Raw genomic sequence first — 23,478 nt, 5'->3', positions numbered from 1 at the left:
AAAAAAGAAAAATAAATAAATTTCCTGTGTTAAAAAAAGAAAAAAAAAAGAAAAAGAAAACAGGAAGATCACCTGCTGATGGATCAGGAGGATAAAATAAAAAATGTCCATCTTCCTTCTGACTAGCGCCTTCTGCTGGGGCAGACTTCCAGCTAGTCTGCTCCCCTAAAGATACCATAGCCTGAAGACACCATAGCCTTCAGGCATCCGAGGATATCTGATTCACACATAGCAGCAGGAAATGACCCTCTTGAAGTCTCACAGCTGCCACTGGGAGTCCAATGGACCAGGGATCCATCACCCCTCAAAACCTCACCCCCTGAATTCCAGTCCCTTTCTGGACAGTGCTTTCTGCCTGGGCAGATTGCTAGCTAGTCTTCTCCTTGAAGACACTACAGCCGAAGGCATCCCTGGAATTCTTCAGGCAAATAGAAACCACAGTCTGTAGCCCCTCTCCCACAAACCCCCAGAGAACACCTTCACACAGCTTGACTTCTCCTCTGAAGACCCAACAGTCTGAAGGCCTCCCAGGAGATCTGCTGCAGCCAGGGCAACAGATCAGCAGCTTCTCTGCCTCCCCGAAGACCCCACAGTCAGAAGGCCCCACAAGAGGCCTGCTACAGCCAGTGCTGCAGGCCTACCAGGAGACCTGAAACAAGTCATGGACAAAAGAGACAGGCTCCAGACAGAGACAATCAGACCAGCAAACACTAGGGATAACCAGATGGCTAGATGCAAGTATAAGACCATAAGCAACAAAAGCAAATATACATGGGCATCATCAGAATCCAGTTCTCCCACTACAGCAAGCCCTGAATACACCAACACACCTGAGAATCTGGAAGCTGACCTAAAATCCTATCTCATGAAGATAATAGACTCCTTTAAGGAGGACATAAATAACTCACTGAAGGAAATAAGGGAGAAACAGGTAAACTGGTAGAGGCCCTTAAAAGGAAACAAATAAATCCGTTAAAGAAATAAAGGAAAACACAATCAAACAAGTAAAAGAATTGAATAAAGTAGCCCAAGACCTAAAAGTGAAAGTAGAAACAATAAAGAAAGCACAAATGGAGGCAAATCTGGAAATGGAAAACCTGGGAAAAAGGTCAGGAATTACAGGTGTAAGCATGACCAACAGAATACAACAGATAGAAGAGAGAATCTCAGATGTGGAAGATACAGTAGAAAAGATTGACACAACTGTCAAAGAAAATTCAAAATATAAAAAACTCATACCCCAAACCATCCAGGAAATCCAGGACACAATGAAAAATCCAAATCTAAGAATAATTGGAATAGAAGAGAACAAAGATACTCAGCTCAAAGGACATGACAATGTCTTCAACAAAATCATAGAAGAAAATGTCCCCAACCTAAAGAAAGAGATGGCCAAAAATGTACAAGAAGCTTATAGAATAGCAAATAAATGGGACCAGAAAAGAAAATCCACTCATCACATAATAATCAAAACAATAAATGCACAAAACAATGAAAGAATATTAAAAGCTGCAAGGGAAAAGGGTCAAGTAACGTGTAAAGGCAGACTTATCGGAATTACTCCACACTTTCCAACAGAGAGAATAAAAGCCAGAAGAGTGTGGATGGAGGTCATACAGACTCTAAGAGAATACAAATGCCAGCCCAGACTACTATATCTAGCAAAACTCTCATTCAATAGAGATAGAGAAACCAAAATAGTCCAGGACAAAACCAAATTCAAACAGTATCTATCTACCAATCACCCATACAGAGGATTCAAGAAGGAAAACACCAACACAAGGAGGGTAACTACAACAAAGAATATTAATCATCTCACAACAAAGCCAAAAGGAAAGACCCACATGCACATGATGCTACCTACAAAAACAAAAATAACAGGAAGCAACAATCATTTCTCCTTAATATCTCTTTACATCAGTGGACTCAGTTCCCCAATAAAAAGACATACACTAAACAGGACCAAGCATTTTGCTGCATACAGGAAATGTACCTCAGTGACAAAGACAGACACTACCTTAGAGTAAAAGGCTGGAAATAAATTTCCCAAGCAAATGGTCCCAAGAAATAAACTGGAGTAGCCATTCAATGTTAAATAAAATTGACTTACAACCAAATGTTATCACAAAAGAAAAGGAGGGACACTTCGTACTAGTCAAAGGAAAAATCTACCAAGATGAACTCTCAATTCTGAACATCTATGCTCCAAATGCAAGGGCACCCACATTCATAAAAGAAACTTTACTAAAGCTCAAAGAACACATTGCACCTCACACAATAATAGTGGGAGACTTCAAAAAAAGTAGTGGGAGACTTCAACACCCCACTCTCAGCAATGGACAGATCGTGGAAACAGAAACTAAACTAAGACACAGTGAAACTAACAAATGTTATGAACCAAATGGATTTAACAGATATCTATGGTACATTTTCATCCTAAAACAAAAGAATATACCTTCTCAGCACCTCAAGCTACCTTCTCAAAAATTGATGATATTAGTTGGGCACAAAACAAGCCTCAACCGATAAAAGAAGATTGAAATAATCCTATCAGATCACCATGGCCTAAGGCTGGTCTTCAATAGCAACAAAACAACAGAATACCCACATACCCATGGAAACTGAACAACTTTCTACTTAGTGATAACTTGGTCAAGGAAGAAATTAAAGACTTTTTATAATTTAATGAAAATGAAGGCACAATATATCCAAACTTATTGGACACAATGAAAGCAGTGCCAACAGGAAAATTCATAGCACTAAGTGCCCCAGTAAAGAAATTATGATAGGAAGAGCAAGTCCTACAGAGAAAGCTTCTCTCTGATGCTAGATTGTCTTCTCCCAGATCTCCATTCCATTGGTGTTGGGAAACCAAAAACAGTAGGAAAACAGAAGGAAGAAAAGAAAGAGCTTAAGAACAAGTAAGAGAGTGGAGAAAATCCAACAGGAAGGCAGGAAAAACTTACAGAGAGAGAGAGACAGAAAGAGCCCCCTGAAAAGCTCAAAGACCCAGGGCAGCCAGGACCCCAGGTCGAGCTCGAGAACTGCTGTAACTATGACAACCCCTGAGCAGGATGAGTTCCAGAACCCAGGCTGTACCATCATGGCATTCTACCCAAACATGGAAGAATTCTCAGACTTCAGCAAATACATCGACTATATGGAATCCCAAGGGGCACATCGAGCTGAACTGGCCAAGGTCATCCCACCAAAAGAATGGAGGGCCAGGCAGTCTTATGACAATATCAGCAACATCTTAATAGCAACTCCCCTGCAGCAGGTGGTCTCTGGGCAGGCAGGCGTGTTCACCCAGTACCATAAGAGGAAGAAAGGCATGACAGTGGGGGAGTACCGTGAGCTGGCCAACAGCAAAATATACCAGACCCCGCCGCACCTGGATTTTGAAGATTTGGAGAGAAAATACTGGAAGAATCGCCAGTTTGGGTCACCGATTTATGGTGCTGACATCAGCGGCTCCCTGTTTGATGAGAACGTGGGCCACCTGGGAAGCCTTTTGGATGTGTTGAAGCAGGACCGCGGCATAGTGATTGAGGGCGTCAACACGCCCTACCTGTACTTTGGGATGTGGAAGATCACCTTTGCATGGCACACGGAGGACATGGACCTGTACAGTATCAACTACCTGCACTTTGGGGAGCCCAAAACCTGGTATGCTGTGCCCCCTGAGCATAAGCAGGCGCCTGGAGCGCCTGGCCAGGGCACTTTTCCCTGGCAGCTCCCAGGGCTGCCAGGCCTTCCTGAGACACAAGGTGGCGCTCATCTCACCCACCGTGCTCAAGGAGAATGGCAACCCCTTTGGCCGCATCACCCAGGAGGCTGGGGAGTTCATGGTCACCTTTCCCTATGGCTACCACGCGGGCTTCAACCATGGCTTCAACTGCGCAGAGGCCATCAATTTCGCCACCCCAAGGTGGATTGACTATGGCAAGGTGGCATCTCAGTGCAGCTGTGGGGAGGTCAGGGTGAGCTTCTCCATGGATGCTTTTGAGGGGCTCCTGCAGCCTGAGAGCTATGAGCTGTGGAAACAGTAAGTGGATCCTAGAGCTACGCATCACCTGGAGCTCACCTCCTGCCCCGGGCAGGAGCTGACCCATGGGGCCTACACACTGGATCAGGGGAAGCTCACTTCAACCCAGAGGCATTCCCATTCGGGACCCCTCAGGAGTCGGGTGAGCAGAGGTCACAAGAGCTGTCCTTACACAAAAGTACACCCAGAGTCCCCGTGTCTTTTCCCATCCAAGCTTTTGGCTCCTCCACAAGGGCAAAGATTCTCCAAGCAAGCTTCTTGAGCCTCCAGAATGCCTGTAGATTCTGTTGATGTTTTAGCTGTGAAGCACTCATAGGCCAGTAGAATCTTGGATAGGAGCCCCAAAGTCTCCCTGCCGCTCATGGTGGTGGACATGAACTAAGTACATGCAGGATCACCTCCTACGTCTGAAGCCATTTGGCCACAAGTGGACATTCCTGATCACATGGACAAACAGCTGTCTGAGATGTTGACGAATCAAACTCTACTTTAGATGATGCATTTGAGACTCCTCTTGGTTTGCCCAGTCTCCTTCAGAATTCATGCAGAAGGTGGATCTGCAAGGTTTTGAGCCATCATTGCACAAAAAGAGCTTCCAGGCTCTCTATCTTCTGAGAGTATCCTGCCATTCACCAGTCTAGGACTTGCCGACACTCAAAGGGAAATGACTGCTGAGCCTGCCGATGCCTTCTCCTGCTCTGCCCACTGAGACTCCATCGACTGGAATGTCCCACAACATCATGCCACCGTGAGAAAGCAGGTCTCAGCCTCTCAGCCTCTCAGCCTACTCCTAAGAGCACATGTGCTTCTGACCAAATTCACCCTGAAATCACTGTCTTCAGAACACCAGAAAGGGCTTGCAGGAGACCCAGATGAGTTCACTGACTTTGACTTTTTCCTCCTAGAAGCGGGAGGGTGGGGGTGTGGGGGTGGTGGGGGTGGTGGGGGTGGGGGTGCAGGCTGCAGGCTGCTCCCTTCTGTATTTCCCAGGCATTTGATTGTGATGCTGTTCTAACTGTCTCATAGTCTCAGTGGGGCTGGAGATTACACAGTGTGGGAGGTTTACAGAAGGGTGGGGGGACTCCACATGTGAGGGTATAAGTAACCTGCTATTCACACTAGGGTGACTGGGCTCTTAAGGACAGGCATTTTCTTATTACTTATTTCAATCCCAAGCTCTGTAAATAGGCCCAAGAAATAAATATATTAGTTTCCTAACTAAAAAAAAAAAAATTACAGATATCTTACACTAGCAATTTAGCAGCACACCTGAGAGCTCTAGAGCCAAAAGAAGCAAACACACCCAAGAGGAGTAGAAGACAGGAAATAGTCAAACTCTGGACAGAAAGCAAACAAATAGAAACAAAGAGAACTATGCAAAGAATCCACAATACCAAAAGCTATTCTTTGAGAGAATCAACAAGATATGTAACCCCCTAGCCAAACTAACTAAAGGGCCCAGAGACAGTTTCCAAATTAACAAAATCAGAAATGAAAAGAGAGACATAACAACAGAAACAGAGGAAATTTTAAAAAAAAAAATCATCAGATTCTACTACAAATGCCTATACTGAAAAAAAAAAACCTGGAAAATATAGATGAAATGGATGACTTTATAAAAAGATGCCACATACCAAAGTTAAATTAAGAGCAGGGAAATTATCTAAAAAAACCCATATTCCCTAAGTAAATAGAAGAAGTCATTAAAAACCTCTCAACCAAAAAAAGCCCAGGGCCCAATGGCTTTAGTGGAGAATTCTACCAGAACTTCAAAGAATACCAGTATTCCCCAAACTTCCACATAAAATAGAAACAGAAGGAACACTAGGTAATTCATTCTATGAAGCCATGATTACTCTGATACCTAAACCACATAAGGATACAACAAAAAAAGAGAACTTCAGACCAATTTGATTATGAATATTGATATAAAAATACTCAATAATATTCTTGCAAATTGGCCTGGCGGTGGTGGCGCACGCCTTTAATCCCAGCACTTGGGAGGCAGAGGCAGGCAGATTTCTGAGTTCGAGGCCAGCCTGGTCTACGAAGTGAGTTCCAGGACAGCCAGGGCTACACAGAGAAACCCCCTCTCAAAAAACCAAAATAAAAAAAAAAAAAACTTGCAAACTGAATCCAAGAACATATGAAAATAATCATTCACCATGATCAAGTAGGCTTCATCCCAAGGATGCAAGGTTGGTTCAATATATGAAAATCCATTAAAGAAATTCAATATATAAACAATTCAAAAATAAAAAAAATCATATGATCATCTCATTACATGCTTAAAAAGCCTTTGACACAAAACAACAGCCCTTCTTGTAAAAAGTATAGAAGAAATCAGGAATTCAAGGCCCGAACCTAAACATAATAAAGCAATATACTGCAAACAACAGCCAATATCAAACTAAATGCAGAGATACTTGAAGCAATCCCACTAAAATCAGGGACAAGATAATGATGTCCACGCTCCCCATATCTATTCAATATAGTACTTGAAGTTTTGGCTAGAAAAATAAGACAACAACAACAAAAAAGAGATCAAGGGGAGACAAATTGTAAAATAAGTCAAGGTATCACTGTCTGCATATGAAGTGATAGTATACATAAGTGACCTCAAAAATTCCACCAGAGAACTCCTACAGCTGATAAACAACTTCAGCAAAGTGGCTGGATGTAAAATTAACTCAGATAAACCAGTAGACTTCTTAATACAAATGATAAACAAGATGAGAAAGAAATTAGGGAAGCAACTCCATTCACAAGAGCCACAAATAATATAAAATACCTTGGGGTAACTCTAACCAAACAAGTGAAAGATTTGTAAGACAATAACTTCAAGTCTCTCAAGAATGAAATCAAAGAAGATCTCAGAAAATGGAGAGATTTCCCATGTTCCTGGATGAGCAGAATTAACATAGTAAAAATGGCCATACTACCAAAGGCAATCTATAGATTCAATGTAATCCAAATCAAAATCCTAACACAGTTCTTCAAAGACATGGAAAGAGCAATTCTCTATTTCATATGTAAAAGCAAAAAAACCAGAATAGTTAAAACAATTCTTAATAATAAAAGAATGGCTGGGGAAACACCAGCCCTGACCTCAAGCTATACAGAGCAATAATATAAAAACTTTATGGTATTGGTACAGAAACAGACACAATGATCAATAGAATAGAATTGAAGACCTGGTAATAAACCAAAACACTTGAAGACACTTGATCTCTGACAAAGAATCCAAAAATATACAATGAAAAAAGAAAGCATTTTCAATAAATTGTGCTGGTCTAACTGGTGGTCTGTATGTAGAAAAAATGAAAATAGATCCATATTTGCCACCTTGCGCAAAGCTCAAGTCCAAGTGGATCAAGGACCTCAACATAAAACCAGATATACTGAATCTAATGGAAGAGAAAGTGGGAAAGAGCCTTGAATTCATTGGCACAGGGGGAAATTTCCTAAACAGAACTCCAATGGCTCACACTCTAAGATCAAGAATTGATAAGTGGGACCTCATGAAACTGGAAAGCTTCTGCAAGGCAAAGAACATAGTCAATAGGACAAATTGGTAACCTACAGATTCAGAAAAAATCTTCACTATCCCCACATCTTATAGAGGACTAATATCCAAAATATTTAGAAGACTTAAGAAGCTAACCACCAAAAGCCAAATAACCCAATCAAAAAATGGAGTACAGATCTAAACAGAGAATTCACAACAGAGGAAACTTGAATAGTTGAGAAGCACTTAAAGAAGTGCTCAAAGTCCTTAGTGATCAGAGAAATGCAAATCAAAGTGACCCTGAGATCCCACCTTACACCAATCAGAATGGCTAAGATCAAAACCTAAGGTGACAGTATATATTGGCTAGGATTGGGGAAAGAAGAACCCTCTTCCATCGCTTGTGGGACTGCAAACTGGTACAACCAGTCTGGATATTAATCTGGAGATTACTCAGAAAATTGGAAATAGATCTACACAAAGATCCACCTATACCAGTCTTGGACATATACCCAAAAGATACCCCACCATGTCACAGGGGCACCTTTTCCACTATGTTCATAAGGGCTTATGTGTGATACCCAGAAGCTGGAAACAACCTAGATGTCCTACAACAGAAGAATGGATTCAGAAAATGTGGTTCATTTGCACAATGGAATACTCCACAGCTCTTTTTTATCTTTTCCAAACAATTAGATGGTTGGTATGTTTCATACCAACAACTTTTCAGCATTTGAGATTTTCAAAGGGTTTCCAGTGAACCAATCAGATCTCCTAGAATCTTAAGGAGGATGTTTCTTTTTTTTTTTCATTTTTTTGTTTATTTTATTTATTTACATTTCAAATGCTATCCCTTTTTCTGTTTTCACCTCTGCAAACCCCCAATCTCCTCTCCCTCCCCCTGCCTCTATGAGGCACTCCCACCTGCCCACCCATTCCTGCCTTGGCTATTAAGAACTATGTTATTGTGAGTTTTGCAGGCTAATGGATGGACCTAGAAAATATCATCCTGTGTGAGGTAACTCAGATCCAAAAGGACTTGCATGGTATGTACTCATTAATAAGTGGATATTAGCCAAAAAGGTACAGAATAGCCATGATACCATCCACAGAACTCAAAAAGGTTAACAAGCTTTAGGACCTAAGTGAGGACATGTCAGTCCCACTTGGGAGGGGTAGTAAAGCAATCACAGGAGGGGAGAGAGGGACCTGGATGGGAAAGAGGATTGGGAGGGGAAGAGTGGAACATGATCAGGTATTGGGTGGAAGAAAAGGACTGAGGGCTCGAGGACCAGCAGAAAGAATGGAAACAAGCAACCTCGGGACCCTCCAGAATGTACCAGAGACCTGGGAGGTAAGAGAGTCTCAGTACTCAAAGGGAGGGACCTTAGATGAAATGCCCTACATTGGAGAGAGGGAACTTATAGAGCCCACCTCCAGCAGAAAGACAGAGTACCAAATGAGGGAGGGGGTTGCCATCCCACAGTTAAAACTCTGACCCATAATTGTTCCTATCTGAAAGAACTGCAGGCATGGAAATGGAGTAGAGCCTGAGGAAAAAAAGGTCCAGTGACAAGCCCGAAGTGGGATCCAGCTCAAGGGGAAGCCCCAAGGCCTGACACTATTACTGAGACTATGGAGCACTGACAAAAAAAGGGAACAATCATGGCTCTCCTCTGAAAGACCCAACAAGCAGCTGAAAGAATCAGATTCAGATATTTACACCCAACCAATGGACAGAAGCTGCTGACCACTGTGGTTGAATTAGGGGAAAGCTGGAACAAGCTAAAGATGAGAGTGACCCTGTAGGAGGACCAGCAGTCTCAATTAACTTGGATTCCCAAGATCTCTCAGACACTGGTCCACCAATCAGGCAGCATATACCAGCTGATATGAGGTCCCCAACACATATATAGCAGAGGACTGCTTGGTCTTGGTTCATTCGAAAACGATGCACCTAACCCTTAAGAGACTGTAGACTCCAGGGAGTGAGGAGGTCTGATGGAGTGGGGTGTGGGGTAGGGACATCCTTGTGGAGATGGGGGGAGGATATATGGGATGTGGAACAGAGGGTGGACCGGGAGGGAGATAAAATCTGGAGGGAAAAAATAATAATTAATTTTTTTAAAAAAAAAAATGGCCATCTTAGCAGAAGCAATCTCCAGATTCAATGTAATCTTCATCAAAATTCCAAAAGAATAGTTGACAGAACATTACCTAATGTCATATGTAGAACCAAAAACAAAAAAAAAACCTAGCATAGATAAAGTGATCCTGTACAATCAATGAAGTTCCCAAAGTATCAATTATTATCCCTGATTTCAATCTATATTGCAGAGCAATAATAATAAAGGCCATGTACTATCAGCACAAAAATCCAAACACCTACAGATCCAATTTCTGATAAAGAAGCCAAAAATATACAATTGAAAAAGATAAAGCATTTTCAACAAATGGTGCTAGTCTCACTGGATGTCAATATGTATAGAATGCAAATAGATGTTCATCTACCACATTGCTCAAATCTTGAGTCCATGTTGATCAAAGATATTAGTATGAAAACAGAAACATTGAATCTGATAGAGGAAAGTTGGGGAATAGCCTTGAATTAATGACATAGGAGACAACTTTAGGAACAGAACACCATTCATTCAGTCACAAAATTCATCAGTTACAAAACTAAAATCTCATGAAAATGAAAACGTCTATAAGGCAAAGGAAACCATAAATAAGACAAAGCAGCAGTCTTCAAAATGGAAAAATATTTTCACCACCTGCACATCTGACAAATTGCTGATATCCAAAATATTTAAACAATTCAAGAACCTGGACATCAACAAACCAAAAATTTTATTTAAAGTGGAGTACAGATCTAAACAGAATTCTCAGCAAAGGAATTTCAAATGGTTAACAAACAGTTAAATAAATACTTAAAATCCTTATCCACCAGGGAAATACAAATTAAAATGACTTTGAGATTTCATCTTACACATGGCAGTATGCCTAATATCAAAAGCAAAATTGCCAGTTAATGTTGGTAAGGATGTGGAGCAAGGGAAACACTCCTCCATTGATGTCAGTCTTGTACAGCCCCTTATTAATTAATATGCTAAGTTCTTATAAAATTGAGAATTGATCTACATCAAGAACCGTGATTCTCCATCTTATCACAAGGACACTTGCTCAACTATATTCTTACCAGCTCAATGGATACTATCCAGATCCAGAAACAATCTAGATGCCCCTCAACCTTACATAATATCTATATCACTCAGCACTTCAAAAATGACATCATGGAATTTGGAACTAGAAAAAAAATCATCCCAAGCGATGTTACCCAGACACAGAAAGAAAACATGGCTTGAACTCACTTATCAGTGCATATTAGAAGTTAAGTAAAGATAATCTATAATCTACATACTTTGAGCAGCTATGTAACAAGGACAGTTTTAGGGAGGATGCAAGGATTTTCAAAATGTAACAAATTACAAAGTCATTTTTTTGTAAATAACTTATTGGCAGATCTGGGTGCCTGCCACCCCAAACTACACAAGTTGCCTGTCCCCCAGAAGGTCTGCCCAAATCAGGGACAATGGTGAGGTACGACCCCAATAACTGCACCAACTGGGACCCACACAGAGACAAGCAGATATGGGTTATATACCACTCTGCCCAAGACCAATCATTCTTCTAGTGTGCACTTCCACCTGGACCCATGGGAGATCAGCATACATTCCTCCAGTACCCACAAATTAGTCTATATGCCAGGGGGTCTGCCTTAACCATGACATAGGAAGCCTGCTCTAAATTGGGACACAGGAGGCCTACCCTATCAAGGAACACTGGAGGCCAGCCCTAACCTAAGGATAGCACTGCCTGCCTCCAAGGAGCCCTGTTCCAACCCAGGACACACAGCACTATCTGCTTCCAAAAAGGCCTGCTCCAATCTAAGACACCCAGGCAAGTTAACATTAGAGATAACCAGATGGTGAAAGGCAAGCACAAAAACATAAGCAACATGAACCAATATAATTTGTAACCATTAGAACCCAGTTCTCTATCACAACAAGCCCTGGATACCCTAAAACACCTGAAAAGAAAGATTCTGACTTAAAATCTCGTGAAAATGATACAGGACTTTAAGGGGGATGTAAATAAATCCCTTACAGAAATATAGGAAAACAAAAGCAAACAAGTAGCATCCTATAAAAAGGAAACAAATAAATCCAAAATCCATTAAAGGAATAAAGGAAAACTTCTTGAGTTCTTTGTATATATTGGATAGTAGCCCTCTATCAGTTGTATGGTTAGTAAAGATCTTTTCCCAACCTGCTGGTTGCTGTTTTGTCCTATCGACAGTGTCCTTTACCTTACAAAAGCTTTGCAATTTTATGAGGTCCCATTTGTTGTTTCTTGCTCCCCAGAGCTCTCAGGGACTAAGCCACCAACCAAGGAGCACACATGGCTCCAGCTGCATATGTAGCAGAGGATGGCCTTGTCAAGCATCAATGGGAGGAGAGGTCCTTGGTCTTATGAAGGCTGGATAGATGCCCAGTATAAGGAAATCGAGGGCAGGGAGGCAGGAGTGGTAGGGTAGGTGGAGGAACACCCTGATAAAAGCAGGGGAGGAGGGGTAGAGTAGGCTGTTTCTGGAAGGAGGGAAGACTGGGAAAGGGGATAACATTTGAAATATAAATAAAGAAAATATCATATATATATATGATATTTTTATATATATGAATATGAGAAGAGGGGGAAAAGTAAATATCATCATGTGTGAGGTAGCTGAGACACAAAGAACACACATGTTATGTACTCACTGATAAGGGGATATTAGCCCAAAAGCTCACAATGCCCACAATATAACCCACAGACCATACAGAGCTTAGGAGAAAGGAAGACAAGACCAGGGCATGGATGCTTCATTCCTGCTTAGAAGGGTAACTGGATGATCAAGGGAGGTGGAGGGAAGGAAGGATCTAGAATGGAGAGAGGAACGTGAGAGAGAAAAGGGGGCAAGATTAGGTACCAGAGGGGACTGGAGAGAGGTACAGAGGGTCAGGAAACAGAATAAAAATATGTAGCAGTGGTGGATGAGGAACTGGGTATAGACACTGGAAGGTTCCAGATGCCAGGAAAGCAAGAGGTTCCCAAGACCCAAAGGAGATGACTTTAGCAGAAAAATGCATTGAGGGGGAGCTAGAACCTGTAAAGACCACCTCCAGTAGATAGGCGCAGCCCCCAATCAAATGATGGATCCAGAAATGTTCCTGCCCAAAGGAAAGACAAGGACAAAAAAAATAGAGCAGAGACTGAATTACGGGCCAACCAAGGGCCGCCCCACCTGGGGATCCATCATATCTGCAGAGGCCAAACCCCAATACTGTTGCTGTTGCCCAGAGGCACTTGCTAACAGGAACCAGGTGTGGATGTTCCCTGGAAGGTTCTGCCAGCACCTGACCAATGCAGATTTGGATGCTCCCAGCCAAACATCAGATTGGGTTCGGGGACCCTGGTGGGAGAGCTGGATGGAGAACTGGAAGAGCAGAGGGTGATTGCAACCCCATAGAAAGAAAAATGTAGGCTGGCTGGACCACCTAGTACTCCCAGGGAGTACTAGGAGTGTACAGGGAGGGATCCATGACTCCAAATACATATGTGGTAGAGGATGACCTTGTCTAACATCAATGGGAGGAGAGGCCCTTGGTCCAGTGGAGGTTTTATACCCCAGTGTAGGGGGATGCTGAGCAGTGGGTCAGGAGTGGGAGGGTGAGTTGGGGGGAGCACCCACATAGAGGTAAAGGGGAGGGGGAAGAGGGCATGCATATTTATGCATATACCTTATCTTGTACAAAATTAGATATTTTTAAATGTGTTACATAAGGCAAATATATTTATTATACATGGAAAAATAACAAAAACTCATCTCAGAATACTAATTCCTTAATTCATGACCTACTAAATCATCTGAGAAGTCATTCTTCTCCTTTTCATATTTGATGACTTGAGTACTTAAGTCTGTTCTACTGCTGGTGGGTTCACTGCAGGCAGATTGCTACAGTTATCCTGTCTGTAGAGACACAGGGCACAGTGCATAGTGCAGCCTAAGCGGGTGATACTGAGCTGCAGAGGAAAAGCAGAATCAAGTGCAGACTTATTTCTTGCAAAATTAAAAAAAAAAAAATCATCCCCGGGGCATGTTGAGGTCCACATTAACTATTTCACCTAGCTGTGAAATTTGGATTATTCTGATCATGTTTTCTATTTAAAGTTTTCACAAAATATGAAAAGATGTCCTCATTATCTAATCACATTTACTTCTGAATTACTTCCCCTCTCCAATGACCTGACCTGATGACTCATCACCAATGTTGCTTTCACAAAAATCCCTGCTACGTTTTAGCAATTTTCTGTCAAGTGATCATGTGCTGGGTGTTCATTAACTATTTTTAATTCCCCGTGTTGAGGTCAGAGTTGAGTAGATAATTTATTTCTTCATTTCTAATATTTAATTCTAGTATTCCCTACTGTGATAAAAAAATCTGCATACTACAAAAGGCTTTTTATTTCATTTTAAAACAGCACGTGGTTAATTCTCTCTAAATTCATGAAGGTAACTGAAAAAAATTTCTGTCCAGATGTGCTATCCTTGCAAATATAAGATAGTCTAAGGTAAAGTCCTCAGTGGACATAATCTCATAGAAGATGTCTGTATGAATAATCGATAAAGTCAAGTAAATATATAATGCAAACTTATGGATTGAATAGGTGAAATTAGTTTAAAGATGTATAATACCAAAAGAGGTGGAAAATACTTGCTTTCAATCTTGGCAAAATGTTAAGGATACAAAATAGACGTTAAGCTGGCTATGTTTCTAGTTCTTACCTTACTACAGCCAAATCAGAGATGGCTGAAACAAGCAACAACTATCGCTCTAGGACCTGAAGAGGAAATCCAAAGTCACTGATTTCAAAGGCATTACCAGCTCTAACGGACTCATGACTAAAATTCTCCAATTTCAAGAATTGGTATGCCAAGCTGCTACCAATAATCCTACTAAGGATAGTCATTGTATGTGCTCAGGGTCTGAGGAATTACAGGCGGCAGCACATGGAAAGCTAGACAAATTGTAACTGTCAAAGATGAAACATAAAACTCTGCAACCAAATTTCTTTCTTCCTTTCCCTCTTGAGAGAACAAAAGGAGTCAACAAGAAAACAAAATTAAAGAGAGGATCTTGGAAAGGAAGATATGGAGCCTCATGGTGGAAAATACATTCATAAAATAATGTTAACATCCACACAACCTGAGACAGTTGAATATTTAAAAAGAATGTGTCAATATAAGGCACTTACCTTAAATCATTTTCTAAATCAAAAGATAATGATTCCCAATTTGTTCTTTCTTTCAGTGGGTATAAATAAAAAATAGGGAAAAATGCACCAATTATCACAGTCCCATCATGGTATAAATGGTGTTTCGTTTCACTTAGACAGGAAGGGGTTGCAATGATCCAGATAAAAGTTGGCATCTGTAAAAACCAATAAATAAAAAGCCAAGAAAACAGCATATCAATAGATCTTTCTGCCAAGATCTAAGTCTTTGAGTGTTAAGATCAATTGTGTAGCATATATATGCTTGTATGCTTCTCTCTCTCTCTCTCTCTCTCTCTCTCTCTCTCTCTCTCTCTCTCTGTGTGTGTGTGTGTGTGTGTGTGTGTGTGTGTGTGTGTGTAGCCTTATGATTTTGATGACTTAATATGTAACTCTAATCAGCCTGAGACATTTACAAGGATTCTTTCCTCTACCCTTTGAGAGTTCCAATGCACATTATCCCTCAGGCCCTGCATCTGAGGCACCACATTCAGTGAAAAACAGGTTATTATATAAGGTAATGTATTTTCATCTCCAGGCAGAATCAAAATTATTTCCTTCAAGACTGTAAGATACCAGGGTTGGACTCTCCTGTGTTTCTGGACACAAGGGTTTATGAAGAAAGTGAGCATATGAGAGCCCTTGAAAGTAATAAACACATATTACATCAGAGTAACTCACTGTTGGAAAAGATAAACAGTCAAGGAAAACCCTATATCAGGCATCGATAAGCTAAATGAAAGAAACTGCATGTTTCTTAAAACTTAATATTATTGGTATTATGTCTATCTTTTACTTACTTTCCTGTGAATCTCAGCATTCAGAAGTCACTCTATGATACATGCATGTCTACACATAAAATTTTGCCCATCCTCTATTCCAGACATTTTTGTCTCATTCTTGTGTAACCACCTCTCAAGGTGAACTTTTCACTTCAGATCCATAACTTAATTTGATAGTAGAAATCATGTTAGTAATTTCTTCATTATTTTAACCTTCTTTCCTATTGTTTTCTATTTATCCATGATTAAGATTGAATCAGTATATTCCCAGTGACCTCCTTGCAGTTTAGCACCACTCTTTCCCTTTTCTGATATTAGTGTATAATAGAAATACCTCCATATCTTAAAAGAATATAATATCTGCTGAGGATCTCCATGTTTCTTCCATGAAGTTACTGAATAAATACATCAAAATCAGGGACTATTTTCTAGCCCCTAAGAAAATTTTATGGTGGAGAAATACTTTGTGCTATAGTATAGACATTTGTTGCATTTTCATGTTAATTTGTTTACCATGAATGCTATACAACATAATCTGCAGATCACTGTTAAGGCAATGAATTTCTTAGGATAGTAATCAGTGAATTTTATATACATTATCATGTCTCATGCCCCTAAAATACAAGGTGAAAACACAGGGAATATAGGAATCATGGTTTTGTTTACATGGGCACATTATTGACAACAGTGGTTTTTCTTCACATTTTCTTTAATTCTGAAAGTGCCATAAGAACATCCCTGTTATATTTTAGAGTTAACTCCATTCTCATTGAGAATGAGCCAATAGCATGTGAGTAGTGAATAACTCCAATGTCTGTACTCTAAATATGAAATGCGCTAAGTTAAAACTTACTACATCAATCATAAGGTTTCATTTGTTACATGTTATATGTGTTTCTGGTGTGTGTGTGTGTGTGTGTGTGTGTGTGTGTGTGTGTGTGTGAAAGTATATAGGTTATCATGAGTTCATGAGTGCACACATTTCTGAATGGCAGAAGATCATGATTCTTTGAGTTAGAACTTAAGATGGATGGAAAAAGCTCACAAGGTTGTCTGAAACAGCAGAATGAACACTTAAATGCTCACTTACCTCTTCAGTGCAAAACCCAAGGATTTATTCCTTATGTTTAAATAACCCCTAAACTTTGAACAAAATAGCTACCTAAGAGAAGATCTTCATTATGATAAATCTGGTTGAAATCACAAAGTGAAAGGAGAAAAACCTCAGAACACCCCATCCCTAAATGAATCAATGCAGGCAAGTAAGGACTGCTGAAAAAAGGCAGTTTCCTGCAGGGGAAGTGATGGCACACACCTTTAATCCCAGCACTTGGGAGGCAGAGGCAGGTGGATTTCTGAGTTCGAGGCCAGCCTGGTCTACAGAGTGAGTTCCAGGACAGCCAAAGCTATACAGAGAAAACCTGTCTCGAAAAAAACAAACAAACAAACAAAACCAAAAAAGGCAGTTTCCCTGTTCATCACACTACATGAAAACATTATTTTCAGTGGTTTGATTTTTTTCAGTTGGGCAAGAGTGAGATGACGTCTCAGTGATGACATGATGACAAAACATGACAGAAAGCAACTTAGAAAGGAAAGAGATGCTATTCTCTTGTTTATTTAAAATTATAGTTTATTGATGGAAGCCAAGACAAAGGTTCAAACCAGGTGTTATGTCAACGGAGAATTTAGCTTCCAAGAGCTAGAACCAATAATATCAGGCAAGCCTGGAGGTTATTTACTTAGCTAAGGTTAGATGGGGAGGGCCCAGCCTATTACACTTGGTACAACCATTAGGCTAGTGGTACTAGGTTAGATAAGAATGCAGGCTTAGGACACACTGTCGCGGAAGTTTATACGAAACAATCCTCCATGACCTCTACATCAATGTCTGCCTCCACATTCCTACTAAGCCTGAATCCTTTTCTTAATTATTTGAGGAAGAACTGTGATATGAAAATGTAAGCAACAGCTCTTTCCGTTCCCAGCGCAGCCATGGCTCGTGGTCCTGAAGCTCGTAGCTGCTCCAAAACATTGGATGCTGAAAAAGTTAACTGGCGTGTTTGCTCCTTGTCCATCCACTGGTCCTCACAAGCTGAGGGAATGCCTGCCTCTGATCATTTTCCTAATGAACAGACTTAAGTATGCCCTGACTGGAGATGAAGTAAAAAAGATTTGCATGCAGCGATTCATTAAGATTAATGGGAAAGTCAGGAGTGTTATAACCTACCCTGCTGGGTTTATGGATGTCATCAGCATTGACAAGACTGGCGAGAACTTCCGTCTGATCTATGACACCAAAGGTCGCTTCACTGTTCATCGCATTACACCCAAGGAGGCCAAGTACAAGTTGTGCAAAGTGAGAAAGATCTTTGTAGGCACAAAAGGAATCCCACATCTGGTAACCCATGATGCTCGTACTATTTGATACCCTGATCCCCTCATCAAGGTGAATGACACTCTTCAGATTGATTTGCAGAAAGGCAAAATAACTGACTTCATCAAGTTCAACACTGGAAACCTGTGTATGGTGACTGGTGGTGCTAACTTGGGAAGAATTGGTTTGATCACAAACAGAGAGAGACATCCTGGCTCTTTTGATGTGGTTCATGTGAAAGGCGCCAATGGCAACAGCTTTGCCACTCGGCTTTCCAACATTTTTGTTATCGGCAAGGGCAATAAACCATGGATCTCTCTTCCCCTAGGAAAAGGAATCTGCCTCACCATTGCTGAAGAGTGAAACAAGAGGCTAGCAGCCAAATAGAGCAGTGGGTGAAATGGTCTCTGGGAGACATTCTGGAAAAGTGTTTGTACAAGACTTTCTAAGCAACATGCTAGATTAAACAGCATAATGAAACTAAAAAAAAGAAAGGAAGGAAGGAAGGAAGAAAGAAAGAAGAAAATATAAGCAACATAAAAACTTCCCACACAATCTTGTTTTTTGCATTGTATTTCATCTAGTAATAATACCCCAAACTAAGACAAAATTTGGTACAAGGTTTTTTTCATATTCCTGTGACAGAATTAATCACATTGTCTTGCCACAGACCACCTGGCACTTCAACACACCACTCTAGTCAATGGACAGATCATGGAAACAAAAACTAAACAGAGACACAGTAAAACTAACAGAAGATATGAACCAAACAGATTTAACAGATAACTATAGAACATTTCATCCTAAAACAAAAGAATATACCTTCTTCTCAGCACCTCATATTACCTTCTCCAAAAGTGAACATATAATGAGTCACAAAACAGCCCTCAACGGATACAAGAAGATTGAAATAATCCCATGCACCCTATAAGATCACCACAGACTAAGGCTGGTCTTCAATAACAAAAACCAAAACAAAAAAAAACAAAAACAAAAACAAACAAAAAATTCCCAGAAAGTCCACATATGCATGGAAGCTGAACAACTCTCTATTCAATAACTTTGTCAAAGAAGAAATTAAACTTTATAATTCAATGAAATGAAGGCACAACATACCCAAACTTAGGGGGAACAATAAAGGCAATGTTAAAAGGAAAATTCATAGCTCTGAGTACCTACAAAAAGAAACTGGAGAGAGTATGCACTAGCACCTTGACAGCACATCTGAAAGCTGTAGAACAAAAAGAAGCAAATACACCCAAGAGGAGTAGAAGGCAGGGAATAAATAAAACTCAGGGCTGAAACCAAGTAGGAACAAAAAGAGATATACAAAGAATCAACCAAACCGGGAGCTGGTTCTTTGAAAAAAATCAACAAGATAGATAAACCCTTACCAATTCTAAGCAGAGGACACAGAGTTAGTATCCAAATTAACAAAATCAGAAATGAAAATGAAGACATAACAACTGAAACCAAGGAAATCCCAAAAAATCATCAGATTCTACTACAAAAAAACTATACTCAACAAAACTAGAAAATCTGGATGAAATGGACAATTTTCTAGACAGATACCAGGTAGCAAAGTTAAATCAGAACCAGATACATAAGCTAAACAGTTCCAAAAGCCATAAAGAACTAGAAGCAGTCATTAAAAGCCTCCCAACCAAAAGAAGTCCAGGACCAGATGGGTTTAGTACAGAGATCTATAAGACCTTCAAAGAAGACCTAATACCAATACTCTTCAAATTATTATACAAAATAGAAACAGGAGGAACACTACCCAATTTGTTCTATGAAGCCACAATTACTCTGATACTTAAACCACACAAAGACCCAACAAAGAAAGAAAACTTCAGATCAATTTGCCTTATGAATATCGATGCAAAAATACTCAATAAAATTTTTGCAAACTGAATCCAAGAACACATCAAAATGATCATCTATCATGATCAAGTAGACTTCATCCAAGGAATGCAGGGATGGTTCAATATATGGAAATTTATCAATGTAATCCACTACATAAACAAAGTCAAAGAAAAAACCCACATGATCATTTCATTAGATGCTGAAAAGCATTTGACAAAATTCAGCATCCCTTCATGTTAAAAGTCTTAGAAAGATCAGGAATTCAAGAGCCATACCTAAACATACTAAAAGCAATATACAGCAAACCAGTAGCCAACATCAAACTAAATGCACAAAAACTTGAAGCAATCCCACTAAAATCAGGGACTAGACAAGGCTGCCCACTCTTTCCCAATCTATTCAATATAGTACTCAAAGTTCTAGCTATCGGACAACAAAAAGAGGACAAAGGGATACAAATTGGAAAAGAAGAAGTCAAAAATATCACTATTTGCAGATAATATGATAGTATACTTAAATGACCCCAAAAATTTTACCAGAGAACTCCTAAACCTGATAACTTCAAAAAGTGGCTGGATATAAAGTTAACTCAAACAAATTAAAACCTTCCTAGACTCAATTGATAAATGGGGTGAGAAAGAAATTAGGGAAAGGATACCCTTCATAACAGTCACAAATAATATAAAATTGCTTGGTGTGACTAACCAAATAAGGGAAAGATCTGTATGACAAGAACTTCAAGTCTCTGAAGAAAGAAATCGAATAAGACTTCAGAAAATGGAAAGATCTTCCATGCTCATGGATTGGCAGAATTAATATAGTAAAAATGGACATCTTGATGAAAGCAATCTATGGATTCAATGCAATCCCCATCAGAATTCCAACTAAATACTCCATAGAGTTAGAAAGAGCAATTCTCAAAATTGTTCTCAACAATAAAAGAACATCTGGAGGAATCATGATCACTGACCTCAAGATATACTACAAAGCAATAGTGATAAAAACTGCATGGTACTGATACAGTGACAGGCAGGTAGGTCAATGGAATAAAACTGAAGACCCAGAAGTGAACCCAGATACCTATGGTCACTTGATCTTTGACAAAGAAGCTAAAACCATCCAGTGGAAAAGATAGACTTTTCAATAAATGGTGCTTGTTCAACTGGTAGTAAACATGTAGAAGAATGCAATTTGTTCCATTCTTATCTCTCTGTACAAAGCTCAACTCCAACTGGATAGAGGACCTCCATATAAAACCAGATACACTGAATCTAATAAAAGAGAAAGTGGAGAAAAGCCTCAAATACTTGGGCATAGGGGAAATTTTCCTGAAAAGAACACCAATGGCTTATGCTCTAAGGTCAAAAATCAATAAATAGGACCTCATAAAATTGCAAAGCTTCTGTAAGGCAAAGGACAGTCAATAGGACAAAATGGCAACCAACAGATTGGGAAAAGATCTTTACCAATCCTTCATCGAATAGAGAGCTAATATCTAATATATACAAAGAACTCAAGAAATTAGACTCCAGAGAACAAAATAACCCTATTTAAAAATAAGAGAAGAATTAAACAGATAATTCTCAACTGAGAAAACTTGAATTCTGGAAAAAGACCTAAAGGAATGTTCAATATCCTTAGTCATCAGGGAAATGCAAATCAAAATGACCCTGAGATTCCACCTCACACCAGTTAGAATGGCTAAGATCAAAAATTCAGGTGACAGCAAATGCTGGCGAAGTTGTGGAGAAAGAGGAACACTCCTTCATTACTGGTGGGATTGCAAGCTGGTACAACCACTCTAAAAATCAGTTTGGTGGTTCCTCAGAAAATGGGACATTGTACTATCTGAAGACCCAACTAGACCACTCATAGGCATATACCCAGAAGATGCTACAACATGTAATAAGGACATATGTCCCACTATGTTTATAACAGCCATATTTATAATATCCAGGAGCTGAAAACAATCCAGATGTTCCTCAACAGAGGAATGAATACAGAAAATGTGGTACCTTTACACAATGAAGTACTACTCAGTTATTAAAAACAATGGCTTCATGAAATTCACAGGTAAATGGATGGATCTAGAAAATATCCTCCAGAGTGATGTAACTCAGTCACAAAAGAACATGCATGGTATGTACTCACTGATAAGTATTAGGCAAAGAGTGTGGAAAAACCCACCATACAACTCATGGACCACATGAAGCTCAAGAGGAAGGAAGACCAATGTGTGAATGCTTCCATCCTACTTAGAAGGTAGAACAAAATAATCAAGGGAAGTAGAGAGTTGGAGGGACTTGGGAGTAAGAGAAGAGGGGGAGCAGGAAAAGAGTGTCAGAATCAGGAATGGGAGGAAATGGAGATATACAGAGGGTCAGGAAATTGAACAGAGGTGTGTAGCAGTGGGGGTTGGGGAACTGGGGGTAGCAACCAGAAAGTCTCAGGTCAGGAAAGCAAAGGCCTCCCAGGACCCCACAGGGATGACATTAGCTGAAATACCCCCAAAAAAGGGGAGGAAGAACCTGTCTAGACCATATCCAGAGGTTAGGCATGCCCACCCCCCCTGGTTTAGGGATGGACCACTCAACTATCTCAATTTTTTTATTAGATGTTTTCTTTATTTACAATATCTCCTTTCCCAGGTTCCCCTCCAATAAAATAAAATAAAATAAAATAACAAAAACTAAAACAAATCCCTGTTCCGTCTTAATAAAATACAGGGCCAAGGAGTAGTGCAGAGACTGAAGGAAAGGCCATCCAAAGAATGCCCCACCTGGGGATCCATTCCACATGCAGACACAAAACCCAGACACTACTGATGACGCCAAGAAGTGCTTGCTGACAGGAGCCTAATACAGCTGTCTCCTGAGAGGCTTTGCCAGATCCTGACCAATACAGATATGGATGCTCACAGCCATTCATGGGACTAAGCACAGGTACACCAATAGAGGAGGTAAGGGAAGGCCTGAGGGAGCTGAGGGACCTTATCTGGCTTCTGTGGGAGGGGAGGCCCTTGGTCCTGTGAAGGCTTGATGCCCCAGTGTAAAGGAATGTTAGGGCAGTGAGGCAGAAGTGGGTGGGAGGGTGAGGGTGCACCTTTATAGAAGCAGGGTAAGGGGTGATGGGATAGGAGCTTTGCAGAGGGGAAACTGGGACTGGGGATAACATTTGAAATGTAAATAAATAAACTATCCAATTTAAAAAAATCATTGAGTAAAGGAATAATATTGAAAGTGACAAGAGAGCATTTTCAACAGATGGTGCTGGCTCAATTGGCGGTTAGCATGTAGAAAAATGCAAATTGATCCATTTCTATCTCCTTGTACAAAGCTCAAGTCCGAGTGGATCAGGGAGCTCCACATCAAACCAGATACATTGAAACTAATAGAAAAGAAAGTGGGGAAGAGTATCGAGCAAATAGGCACAGGGGAATACTACCTGAAGAGGATGCCAATAGCTTATGCTCTAAGATCAAGAATTGACAAATGGGATCTCATAAAGTTGCAAAGCTTCTGTA

At 40.2% G+C, this 23,478-nt stretch overlaps 3 protein-coding genes and 1 pseudogene across 3 annotated transcripts in view; 3 read left to right on the top strand and 1 right to left on the bottom strand.

Moving 5' to 3' along the window:
* Window positions 1-15,127, bottom strand: part of LOC116076288 (vomeronasal type-2 receptor 116-like) — a 36,886-nt gene extending 21,759 nt beyond the window's left edge. Inside the window, exon 1 of the mRNA XM_031349992.1 lies at window positions 14,913-15,127. Within this exon, the coding sequence (XP_031205852.1) occupies window positions 14,913-15,127 (215 nt within the window). The remainder of the gene's footprint in view (window positions 1-14,912) is intronic.
* Window positions 3,056-4,202, top strand: LOC116076471 (lysine-specific demethylase 4D-like). The gene is given in 2 exon segments (XM_031350316.1): window positions 3,056-3,697; window positions 3,699-4,202. Coding segments are annotated over 2 exon segments (996 nt in total). The 3' UTR covers window positions 4,053-4,202.
* The window catches only part of LOC116076295 (zinc finger protein 883-like), a 53,513-nt gene continuing 34,747 nt past the window's right edge, over window positions 4,713-23,478 (top strand). Inside the window, exon 1 of the mRNA XM_031350011.1 lies at window positions 4,713-4,808. The gene's annotated coding sequence lies outside the window, so the exon portion shown is untranslated. The remainder of the gene's footprint in view (window positions 4,809-23,478) is intronic.
* On the top strand, window positions 16,965-18,583 carry LOC116076507 (annotated as a pseudogene).

Source organism: Mastomys coucha, unplaced genomic scaffold, assembly GCF_008632895.1.
Source record: "Mastomys coucha isolate ucsf_1 unplaced genomic scaffold, UCSF_Mcou_1 pScaffold4, whole genome shotgun sequence".
NCBI classification, from domain to species: Eukaryota; Metazoa; Chordata; class Mammalia; order Rodentia; family Muridae; genus Mastomys; species Mastomys coucha.
The sequence above is the reverse complement of the archived record's forward strand: the minus strand, read 5'-3'. Positions and strand labels throughout refer to the sequence as shown.